Source organism: Vigna angularis, chromosome 1 (genome assembly GCF_016808095.1).
Source record: "Vigna angularis cultivar LongXiaoDou No.4 chromosome 1, ASM1680809v1, whole genome shotgun sequence".
Taxonomy (NCBI): Eukaryota; Viridiplantae; Streptophyta; class Magnoliopsida; order Fabales; family Fabaceae; genus Vigna; species Vigna angularis.
The window spans coordinates 42215275-42228700 of NC_068970.1; the positions used below are offsets into that span (position 1 = coordinate 42215275).

Sequence of the window (13426 nt, forward strand, 5' to 3'; positions counted from 1 at the left end):
ATGTAGTAGAAGGACTTTGTTTATTCCAGGAAAAGACTTGGTGGAAAACCGAGTTAAGACGAGTTATCCTTATTGTTTGTTTTGGTATGATTTTGAATGCCTTGATGAATTTATTGTGGTGTTTCTAGTGTATTTTGGGCAATCTAGGATGGTGTATGGTGTGATTTCAATTTTCTTCCTTCAATTATCATATTGCATTTATTGACGTGCTTTCAAATTAATATGCCATTGTAATATGTTGTGGAATCCATTTATTATATGTGTTGAATTGTTATTCTTTTTTTTTTCAAAGAATATGTTATTTAGCAAAATTAAGTTCATATGCGGAGATGTCCAAATGTTATGCCATACAGTTTATTTTTCAAAATAATATGAATGATCATGAGTTATTTATTTATTTCATGGCAGTGCTTTTTATACAATTGCTGGATTATACCTGTGATTGTGCTTGAACTATTTGTTATATGCATTCATTGTTTAAATATGAATCATTCGGTGAAACACTTTGCACATTGCATATCTGCATGAAATAATCAATTAACTATTTGTATAATCTGTTAAATTTTATCAGATATCAGTATATGCTTATTAGAGGCAAAACAACCAAGTTTTAACTTATTACATTACGTGTATAATCGATTAAAACTCGTGTTTATGCCAGTACATGATTACTAAGTGCATTAATGTGTTTTGAATGGAAAAAGTTTTCAAAATTGCTTAGGTATGAAACTTAACTGATTACGTTAATTTCTTAATCGATTAAAATGCGTTTTATAAGAAAACCTTTTTCTTGAAAAGCCATAATTGTCAATAACGGTCATATTTTGAATGTTGTGGCGTGTATCAAATGTTTAATCGATTGCATACACATTCAATCTATTAAATTCTGTGAAAATGTAAAACTGTTAAAGCTGAAGGAAAAGCTTCACCGATTACATTAATTGCTTAATCGATTAAAATTTGTTAAAGTTGAAAAATCTATAAATAGACATATTGCTCTTTGTATTTCAAGAATTATGTGATCTTACACTTTCATAACTAATTGTTTGTTGAGATTTTAATTGCAGGAGCGTTCTGAATTTCTTGAAGAATCAAGATGGCTTCATTGGAAGGAAATCCTTAAAGATTCTTGCAAGAACCTTGTGCTTTCAATTGTTGATCCATATTTTCACTCGAGGTGTATTCTTTAGTGATCAAATTTCATCTACAATCAAGGTTGATAGTGTTCCTGTTGCTGCAGCCAGGAAGAGGACTTTGTGGAGTTCTATTTCTTAGAGTTTGGATTGCTCTAAGGGTGACAAAAAGTGGGTGATCTTTTTGGGTGTATCAGTGAAGAGGAAGCTCAAAAAAATTTCATTGACCATTAGAGACTAAGGAAGATTATCCCTCAAAAATAGGCAGTTTTAAATTTCTTCAGGAGAGAAGGTTTTGTGTTTCAAGAGTGGCGGGAAAGACAAGGATTGAATACCTTTGTGGAGATGGCAGACCCATGGTATCCAGAACTGGTAAAGGTCTTTTACTCCAATCTTAAAATAAGTGATGGAACACTATGTTCAAGAGTTATGGGAGTGGACATCAAACTGATAAAGGATGTTTAGTCATCAATAGCTGGATTCGCCTAGGAGGTGGAAAATGTCATCTGGGATTGAAGGAATGCATAAGTTTTTTGTATACTAGAACTGTCTCAAGAATCCAAATGAGCCTAGAGACTATTCTCTCTATAGAACTGGCGGGATGAAGAAATACGACCGTCTATGTGCTTTTGTCATTACCTGGATTCTTCTACCAAAGGGCGACGACCATGCACAAGTGACTACATAGGATATGTGCTTAATCCATGTTCTCAAAGAAAATATCCAAACTGATTAGGCAACAGTAGTATCTGACAACATGCTCAAGGTGACTCGACTGGAATCTGCAAGCCTTCCCTATGCAGTTTTCATGTCAAAGGTGCTCCCTCATTTTCAAGTTAATTATATTGAAGAATCATGTGAGACATACAACAAGAGGAAGATCATTGATAAGTCTGCCTTGCATCATATGAATCTTCAACATGTGCCAAATGGATGGATATTCAAAGATGAAAATCTGGATGAAGAAAAGGTCCCTACTGAATCATCATCTGCCTCCTCCAGGCCTAAATCTGAGTTTGAAAAAACATGGTCAAGTATATTCACTCTCTTTCAACTCTCTGTACATCTCAGTTTAACAAAATCAACAAGGATATAGTTGCTATTAAAGAAAAGTTGTAAATTCAAAGATTGGATGATACTAAAGATGAGAATGAAGAAAAGGTTGATAATGATGATAATGAGGAAGAGAGTATTCCTTATGAGAGTGATGACGTGATAACGGCTGAATATACTGTTATCTATGATGCAATTTTGATATTAAATCAAATATTTTTGACATAGAAGCTTGCTTGAACTCTTGTTTTTAGTTTAGTTTTGTGAATAAGTGAATCGAGGTTATACTTTATGATTTTATTACTAAATTCCCATAATTTTGTAGGTCATGGGTATGTTTTGGAAGGGAAGCAAAAATATCAAGGAGTCGGAACTCAAGAGGGACAGCAAAAGCATTAGAGAAGAAGGCTGAAAAAGGTGCAGGGCGATTGGTTGCCCTTTTCTAGGGCCATCAGCGCCACTCTGCACCGCAGCACGCCTAGGCGCCCTTCAAGGGCGTTGAGCGCCAATTATAGCGTAGTCTCGCCTGCTTGCCCTCTTGGGGGCGCTGAGCGCCAGTTTGCTACACCGTTGAGTGCCTGTTTGCCCTCTGAGGGGCGCTGAGCGCCAATCTCCATGCAGTATCGCCTCCTTGCCCTTAGTTAGGGTGCTGAGCGCCAGCGACTTGGGCTTATGGGCCAATTTTTTTATCTATTTAAGGATTTTCTCACCCTAGGATTTGTATCTTTTGATGGTTGAAGCATAGAAACACACTTTTTGACACTTGTGAGGCAGATTTGGATGTGGGAGCTCTCCTCTTCGTTTTCTAGGGTTTTTATCTCACTTTCATTCCATTGTACATCAAGGTTCTCCATGACGATGGAGAACTAAACTCATTTGTTGTTGGGGAAGATGTAACCTCTAAACTTTCATGTATTTGAATATGATTTGAATTATTTTATGCTTCTTTCATTAAGTGTTAGTGATTTTCTCCTTTGCTCAATGTTTGTTATGTTTTGATCACTCAAAGCATGATGTTTAGTTTTCTTTGTTATTGGGAAATACCTAGAAACCATGATCTGGAGAATTTCACCCAAAAAAATATTGCCTAGGGATAGGGATATGATGTTTGGTTGTCTTAAGCTTCTGTTTGTAATGCATAAATTGATTATTAGGGATGCAAGGGATTGTGGTCTAATAATTAACGATAGACTTTTTACGCCGAGGGATCGGGTTCTAAGTAACTTAGAAAGTGACGTTAACATTTTAATGAAGAAGATGAATTCTTATATGTATGAAAGTAAAGAAGGTGAAATCTAAACCCCAACAACATAATCACATATCATCAACATCATTCATTCATTTGTGTCTTAGTCTCAATTGATCAATTTTCATTCATATTTACTTTTATTGCATTTGCATTTAAAAAACAACAAAATAACTTTTCAGTCTTAATTAGTTAAGTGATTACACAATTGTTTAGTGTCGTGAATCTTTTGGGATACGATACTTGGTCTTACTATTTATTATTACTTGATACAATTTGGTGCACTTGTCGAGGTCTTAACATGATGATATACTGCTTACCGATATGATATATTGATCTTAGTTAGATTTATCTTATTCTATTAATTTTGGTATGAATGTAATTTTGGCCATAAGGCCTTTCTATCTTGAACACTTATACTGTATTCTGTTTGAATTTCATCTGGTTAAATGATATTTTGTTTTAAGTTTTCATATCCTGTGTGTATTAATTTTATGCAATCCATTTTATTGTTTGGATGTTGAAATGTGTGATTGAAATGAGTTGGTAAATAATTGAATGGGATTGAATTAATTTGTATAAATGCATCACTACATGGTCATATACTTACTATCATACACATTCATTCGTGAATTTTAAAATTGCATCACAACTATTGATATTATAATGCTTATTATTATACTAATACTCAACATGTTTGAGAAGGTTGTGATTGCAAGTTGAACATTGATCTTCAAAGGTCAAATGATCAAAACTATGCTTTTGATCACATCTACAATTTTTAACAGATTAAAAGGATTCTTAATCGGTTAAAGAATTCATTATGCAGTTATTTTAATGGGTTAGATTCATAATGTAATCGATTAAAAGTCGCTTAACTTGTTTTCTTGCTTATACCTGCTGACATACATTGCTTAACATGTTTTTATTATTACTCTAATCATATTAAGCATGTCTTAAATATCATGTGTTTCATATTGTTCAAAAATGTTTTGAAAATTATTACATATGCTTCATTTTGAAAATTGCACCAATGTTGCAAAATTGCTTACACTGCTGTATTTTTTTGTTGTTGCTGCATAAGCTGGTATCATGCATTTATAATGCAGTTATACTATGTGCTTCATATCTTTTGCATACTCATATTGAGTATTTTTAAAAATTGCACATGATACAATTTGGTATCCCATTTGAACTCAGTATATACTCTGATTTGCATACATATATATATTGTCATATTGTTTTTAACATGATTAAATTGAGCTCTGATTTAAAATTGTGTTAAATCACATACTGTTTAAAGTGCTAAATTGCTCTATGATACGGGGAGCATCACATTCTTTAAATCGTCTATAAGATATTCTTTCTTATGTATCTCTTAGCACTTTGTTTCCATGTTACTTATATTGTCATTTTTTGCTAATGCCCAAAGGGGGAGAGTAACTGGAAAATAGATTTCTTATTATGCATCATCAAAAAAGGGGGAGATTGTTGATAGGGGGAGCTATGTACAGCTAAACCCATATCTCACATATGTGTTTTTGATGATGATAAAAGAAATGTTTTATAGTTTCTTGCACAACAAAATGGTAAAATTGTTGCTTGATTATACTTGTGATTGTGCTTAAATTGTTTGTTGTATGCATTCATTGTTTAAATATGAATCATTGGGTGAAACACTTTGCACATTGCATATCTGCATGAAATAATCGATTAACTGTTTGTATATTCTGTTAAATTTCATCAGATATCAGTATATGCTTATTAGAGGCAAAACAACCAAGTTTTAATTGATTACATTATGTGTATAATCAATTAAAACTCATTGTTATGATAGTACATTATTACTGAGTGCATTGATGTGTTCTGAATGGAAAAAGTTTTCAAAAGTGCTTAAGTATGAAACTTAACCGATTACGTTAATTTCCTAATCGGTCAAAATGAATTTTATATGAAAACTTTTTTCTTGAAAAGCCATAATTATCAATAACGGTCATATTTTGAATGTTGTAGCTTGTATGAAATGTTTAATCGATTGCATGCACATTTAATTTGTTAAATCCTGTGCAAATGTAAAATTGTTAAAGTTGAAGAAAGAACTTAACCGATTACATTAATTGCTTAATCGATTAAAATGTGTCAGAGTTGAAAAATCTATAAATAGACGCATTGTTCTCTATGTTTCAACAATTCTGTGATCTTACACTTTCATAACTAATTATTTGTTGAAATTTTAATTGTAGGAGCATTCTAAATTTCTTGAAGAATCAAGATTGCTTCATTGGAAAGAAATCCTTAAAGATTCTTGCAAGAACTTTGTGCTTTCAATTGTTGATCCATATATGCACTCTAGGTGTATTCTTCAGTGATCAGTTTTCATCTACAATCAAGGTTGATTGTGTCCCTGTTGCTGCGGCTAGAAAGTGGGTGATCTTTATGGGTGTATCCTATAATTGATATTGAGTTAGAGAAGAGACTACATTTGAGAAGATTGTTCTCTATATGTCTTGCTTGTAAGAAGTCTATCAATATATTGGGTCCCTTCATTTAAGGTTGATTGAAGGAAAATTGGACGTAGGCAGTGGGCCAAACTAGTATAAACAATTGTGTGAATCTCTTTAGCCCTTCTCTTTCACATTGTTCTTATTCTTGTTTGATTGCATTCCAACAAAACTTCAAAGATTTCAGAAAGCTTTATAAAGAACAATTTTTGAAAGGGGAAAACCAATTCACACCCTCCTCTTGTTTGAGTTTATTGGCCTAACTTTTTCTATAATCATCAAATCAATAAAACCCCTGATAGCAACGTTATGACCTCGACCTTTTTCCTCTTTGATTTCCCTTTCGTGAGGCAGTACCAAAACCTCCTCGCTTGCAACATGCCTTCCTTGCTGAAATGAAGCCACCAACGACAACGTCTACCACTATGCAAAATCCCTTCACGATCGTCGCAAAGCCCTATTTTGCCTCTTCTTCTACACCGTGAAGGCTTCTTCATCTTCACATATCTAAGCGCTACATCTCACCTCCACCACTAGTGCCTCTGTGATACAAATGAAAGCATTGTCGGCTGGCCACTCCAACGTCGTCGTTGTTAGGGTGATGGATAGCGTGGTAGGAGGGATGCAGAGTTGAGGTAGGGATTTGTAACTAGGTGACAAGGAAGCAGATTGATTTTTTCTACGACCTTTGGGGTGGTTTCTTAAAGATGCTGATAAACTTTAGTGGTTGGAGAGGAGTAATTGTTTGTTGATGGCAACCATGTTTGCTAGGACTCGAGGGTGATAATAAGAGGATGGAGGTTGGGGGATGCAAATCCTGTGTGGGTTTTCTCTTATTATGGGTGAACCAATGGTCGTGCTCTATTTTACTTGGAGAATGAAGGTTGTTAAAAGTGGATGAATGGATAATGACATGCATAATGATTATTGGATTTATATGATTTGGTATTGAGGTGGTTGATAAAGGTCGAAGTATGGATTGGGAAATGTTGTCGTGGGTTGTGTCTGGGAATGAAGGAGGTGGATGGGTTAGAATGGATGAGAGGAAACCTAATAGGGGTTGTGATGGTAAGCGTTGATGGTGAAGAATGGGGAATGTAAAAAAGAACTGACACAAATAATCTCCAATGTAATTTAGTGTGGTGATTTTCATTAAACTTTTGACAACTTTTAAATAGGTACAAATAAAACTTTGGACCAAGTAAAAAGAATAAAAAATTGAAACAAAATATCAACTTACTCAAAATAAAAAAAACTACATAATCTATCTCTAAATAATCAAAACTATCAATCTTTATCTCATCTTTATCAAACTAATATTATTGTACTAAAACTATTAAAATAAGACTCAAACAAAATTACTAATAAACCCCTTAGATTAAAGTTTATCTAACAAAACTCCCCATAAACTTAAATTTTTTCATCCTTCATCCTGTACTCCAATTTCTCTGTGCATCATCTCGCACCTGGCTTGCCTCTTTCAACCAGATTCAAATTCTTGATTTTCTTCATGACTTACTTCTCAATTGCTTTGACTGACATCCCAATTACCTTTGTTGACTTCATTTGCATTATGAGTGACCTCTTTTTTCCCGTTTTAACATTTTCTATTTCTTATTTTCTCTATTTGTCTTCCCAATAGCCATGCTGCCAACATGATCTACCACAAACTCAATATCACTATTTTTTAATTTTGATTGGTCAACAGCTACTTCACTATGGTGGTAGCGCTGCTCCTTAAGCTCCAACATTTGTTTGTGCTTTAACATCTCAACATTTGTTTGTCCAAGTTCGCAACCCTCATTATCATGACCTCTAACATCTTTGCCGAGCTCTGCATCACCTCAACCATCTCTGATGAGCTTCAAATTATCATGATATTATCCTTGTACTTTGCCGAGCTACTAATGTTTTCCATCAACTTTGCTGATTTGATATCATGTTCCTCATTATCTTTTCGAGCTTACCTCATCCATTGCAGGGACCGACCTGACCTCATTTATTATTAAGACTAAGTTATCCACTTCGTTCAGCACCGAGTTCTCCACTTCCACACTTTCTACCAAGCTTTGTAGATCTTAGCAATTCGGCTTGACTCATTCTCACCCAGGCTCCCTTCATACTGCTTTGAGATGTTTAGAGGCACCACCAAGCTAATCGACCTTTTCTCAAGTTCAGCTGGGCTACTTAGTCTCCATACAAAAACATTTGGGCTCTCCAATTTGTTGACCGAGCTTCCTACCGAGCTCTTCAATGCTCATTGGTCATTTGTGCTCTCTATCGATCTTTCTAGTTGATGTGATCATGTTCAGGAAAGAATATGATCTTTTCATAATTTTAATCCCCAATAGGCACAAGAAAAGTAAATCAGAGAAAAATGTAGAATAAGGCAAGGATGAAGATGTCACAATCTAGCATATCGATAAGTCAAATGAAAATTTGTCACAAAGATGTTAATCTTTTGATAAAAATCAGAGTTCAAATCCAAGAACCTAGAGAATCATTTCTTAAAGAACGCAAACGCATATAATATGACTCAAAAGTGTCTACATATGTATTTGATGCTCATATATATAGGTAAAAGAAAATTACAAATATTTTTAATTGCCTAAATTATTGTATAATTATTGTCCAAGCCATGATCTTCATGTCCCTTAAATTCCAATCTTTATGGAGCATCATAAGCCTTGAGGAGATTTATTCTTCCAACTGTTTGCTCTTTGACCTTGTCATAAGTCTTTTGAATTACAATGACTCTTTCTCAAGTCTTCTTCTACAGGATCAAGGCATAGTCCTCTATCACCAGTTGATCTTTCAAGTTCTCACCCGAGTTCTCCAAAAGACTTTCCATATGAGATCTCATGTTGTCATCGTGCTCTTCCAAGTTGATAATATGCTCAACTAGCTTTTAACCCAGTTCTAATACCACTTTGTAGAAAAAAACGTGACACACAACTAATCTGCATTATAATTTACTGTAGTGATTTTCATTGAACTTTGACAACCTTTAAATAGGAACAAATAGAACCTTAGACCAAGTATAAAGAATAAAAACTAAAAACAAAATATCAACTCACTCAATAAAAAAACTACATAATTTATCTCTATCTATATTAAGAATAAAATAATATTACACCTAAATAATCAAAACTACAAATCTCTATCTTATCTTTATCAAAACTAATATTACTATACTCAAACTAATAAAATAAGACTGAAACAAAATTATTAATAAATTCCTTAAATTATCTAACAATTAATATTTGACATTTGATTGAAAAAATAATATTATAATTAAATTAAAAAATTAGAGACTAAATTAATATTTCCACCCAGGAGAAACCTGCCTTGTTATAAAACTGTTACATGTCGTGTACCATGATGACAAAATGGTATCTAGGTATAACTTATTATAAACATTCCCAGAAAAGCTATCGATCACTATCTTATTTCTATTAAACTAATATTATTAGATTTAAACTAACAAAGTAAAGCTTAAACAAAATTATTAATAAATCTTTACATTATCTAAGGAACGAAGAAAAAGAAGAGACCACGACGGCAGATACTGCATAGGACCATATTATATTAATGAGTAATAAGTAAGCTTAATATTCTATCGCTAAACTAAATTAAATAAAATTAATATTGGATTAAAAATAAAAATATTATGATTAAATTAAAAAATAGAGACTAAATTAATATTTAAATTACTTTTTAAAATGTTTATTTAATTCTGAATTAATAAATGGTTTAATAGGTTCGGAGGTCCCTATATTTGTGGTTTTGTTTCAATTGGGTCCTCCAATTTTGAAAGTGATCAATTTTGTCCCTAATTTAACAAAATTGAGTCAATAATACCCTTTCCGTTAAATGCAATGGACGACATTAACTTTTTAAACATGTGGTATGTTGAAGCATCCTTCAAATAAAACTGTGCAACCTGCAAATAAAAGGATGTCTCAACATGCCACATGTTTAAAAAGTTAACGTCGTCCATTACATTTAACGGAAAGGGTATTATTGACTCAATTTTGTTAAATTAGGGACCAAATTGATCACTTTTAAAATTAGAAGACCCAATTGAAACGAACCCACAAATATAAGGACCTCCGAACCTATTAAACCTTAATAAATTAATCATTTAAAAAAAGTGTATAAATTATTATTTTAATATTTTAAAATTAAATGTAAAATAACCATTTTAGATATTTTAAAATTTAAATAAATATCTATTTTAAATTAAAAATAATATGTTTTGGAAAATATAATATAATAGTTAAAAAAATAGAAAAACTAGGTCGAAATGGCCTAATTTTCCACCCAGGAGAAACCTGACTTGTTATAAAACTGTTCTATGTCATGTACCATGATGACAAAGTGGCGTCAAGGTATAACTTATTGCAAACATTCCCATATAAACAGTTTTTACTTATTTGTTGTAAATATACTTTGAATAGGAAATCAAATTACTTTATGTTTAAAAATAACTATTGGTTCTGACTCCATTGATTTTGGTTTTTAAGTTTTCATCTTACAGATAAATCTTTTCATGTTTTTTTTTAAATTATATTCAACTCATAGCTATTAAGTGAGTTAGAAATTATTAAAAAGTATATATAAATTGATTCACGAGTTAAAACTAAAAAGATAAAAATGACAATTGACGATAAAATCAAATAATAAATTATTTATATGAAAATAAAAATGTAATCATTTTACATAAGAAATTTGGTAGAGTTACTAAATTTATATAAATTTTAAATAAAAAAATAATATATATAAATTTGATAATAAAAAGGAGTGAACCAATAGAAGCTCGCCAACACCTTACTGTACCTAATCACATTACCAATTGACTCCCTCACCTTATCGTATCTCTTCTTCAATTCAGCAAAACTCTCTATCCTCCTTTGCCTGATCTGTTTAACAATTTCTTCGTCCATTGCGCTCGGCCTGATTCAATATCGGGTATTTTCTTCTTAGCTTTTGTTCGGAATTGATTTCTGTAATTTAGTTTGTTGTCTTAGATGGGTGTTTGACTATTTGGCTTAACATAGAAAGAAATGTTTGACCCGGAAGATGGTTGCTTCTATAAGGTTTAAATTGCAAATTGTTGATCGTAGGGACTTTGTTATTTGAGTTTGAGTTATTTTTCAGGTCAATTGCTGCGTTTGTTTGTTTTTGTCTGTAATTAGATGATCCAGTGCTTTCTGTTATTTGTAAAAGTTTCTCGTTCACCAATTGTTTGATGAAATGTATAGCTTTGGTTTGTATGGATATTAAGGCTACTAGGGATAACATTGATAACATGTTTTGATCGTTTCCTTAATCTTTTACTTATAGAGGTCAGGGATGGCTCCTTTCGCAATTGCAACATTGGGAACTTCTCACACCTGCATCATCCCAAAGCCTGCGAATTTGAAAGTTCCAATTCGCTGCTCCGCTGCTTCTCCTTCTCCTTCTTCGATTTCCACTCGATCAAAAGCCTCTGACTTTGATTTGAGGACATATTGGGCTTCTCTAATGGTGCAGATCAATCAGAAGCTCGACGAAGCCATTCCAGTTCAGTTTCCTCCGCAGATATATGAAGCTATGCGGTATTCAGTCCTTGCCAAAGGTGTCAAGCGAGCCCCACCTGTTATGTGTATCTCTGCATGTGAACTCTTTGGGGGCAGCCGCCTTGCCGCCTTCCCTACTGCCTGCGCCCTTGAAATGGTAATTAGTTTTTTGCACCCAGTCAATCTTGCTTTGATTCTGTTGATTTATTTTTTATTTTTTAGTTATGATCTGAGGCATTTGAGTGAATTGCCTTATCATTGTCAAGTTTTTATTTTCATTATAGTACAGTTTTATCACTTATTATACCAATTTTATTGGTAGCATGGTTAGTTTTAGGAGTGCCATGTTATTCATGTAAATAAGTGTTTTGGATTCCATCTTTTGCTAGCTGTATTTGCATCACAGTACCTGCCTTTAGATGAACTGTTAATTTAACAATACCTTTATTTGCAGTTTGCAATTTTCTTGAACAAAATAGATTCTCTGAATCCGTATGTTTTGAACTCCTGATGGATACAAAATGGAAATTATGAAGTATTGGCATGTACTTCACTAAAAAGTAATGACAGTAAACTGAATGTGTTTTTGAGTATTTCTAAACATACATGGTTTTAAGTTTATTGTTAATCTTATATTTCTGTGGCAATCAGGTTCATGCAGCTTCATTGATACATGATGATCTTCCCTGCATGGATGACTCCCCGTCACGCCGTGGGAAACCTTCAAATCATACCATCTATGGTGTTGACATGGCAATTCTTGCTGGTGATGCGCTTTTTCCCCTTGGATTTCGTCACATTGTTTCACAGACTCCGTCTGACCTTGTGCCTGAGCACAATCTTCTTCGTGTGATTGCCGAGATGGCTCGATCTGTGGGCTCCACTGGTATGGCTGCAGGGCAGTTCCTGGATCTTGAAGGAGGATCCAATGCAGTTGAATTTATACAAGAAAAAAAGTTTGGTGAAATGGGAGAGTGTTCTGCAGTGTGTGGAGGATTGTTGGCTGGAGCTGAAGATAATGAGATAGAGAGACTGAGGAGGTACGGGAGAGCTGTTGGGCTATTGTATGCAGTTGTGGATGATATTCTGGAAGATGGGTTGAAAGTTGAGGGAGGTGTTGACGGGAAAAACAAGGGCAAGAGTTATGCAGAGGTTAATGGAGTAGAAAAGGCAATAGAAAAAGCTGAAGAGCTCAGAGAAAAGGCTAAGGAAGAATTGGATGGATTTGAGAAGTACGGGGAGCGAGTCTTTCCTCTCTACAGTTTTGTGGATTATGCATTTGATAGAAGCTTCAATGCTGATGATGCCAGTGGATAATGGGTTTTTGTTATTTATATAGTTCTTTGATTGGTTGACTAAGTGAGAATCGATCATTGCATTGCATGACATGAGAACTTACAGGTTTTGAACGCGGAACTCTCAAATCCATTCCATCAATCTCACCTTTTAAACTTTCCCGTCCATTTGTGGTCGATATCTTCTTGACTATTAAAAGGGATGAGGAAGTTGAGGCAAGGACCCAAAAGGAGGGCATATCTAGTTTAGTATGTTTTCCTGTAGAACATTTGATACGGAGTTAGCATTCCAAGACCCTAAGAAACTAATATTATCATTTATTTTGTGACTTTTGTTAAATATGTTCAACGGATACTAAATGTCTCTTTGATTATCAAGTGAAATGGAGTTTACAGATTTGATAACACACAGTTAGAATTAAATTTTCTGAAAAAAAAAAATGTGGTATACACACATTCTTTATTCTCTATACCTCTTAAGGACGGTCATTTGCTGGGCTTTTTTGGTGGTAACACAGACATGATCTTGATGAGAAATACCACTTGAAGTTGATATCAGTTGGCCTTTTATAACTCTAAACATGCTTTTGAAAATAAAATTTTAATGTAACACGCTGTAGATGTAAGCAAATTTGAT

General features: G+C 33.5%; 1 protein-coding gene across 1 annotated transcript; it reads left to right on the top strand.

Moving 5' to 3' along the window:
* The first annotated feature begins 10749 nt into the window (after window positions 1-10749).
* Window positions 10750-13196, top strand: LOC108347877 (heterodimeric geranylgeranyl pyrophosphate synthase small subunit, chloroplastic). The gene is made up of 3 exons (XM_017587330.2): window positions 10750-10904; window positions 11280-11651; window positions 12146-13196. Exons 2-3 carry the CDS (start codon window positions 11289-11291, stop codon window positions 12809-12811), a joined length of 1029 nt encoding a protein of 342 aa, XP_017442819.1. The 5' UTR covers window positions 10750-10904; window positions 11280-11288; the 3' UTR covers window positions 12812-13196.
* Window positions 13197-13426: the final 230 nt, after the last annotated feature.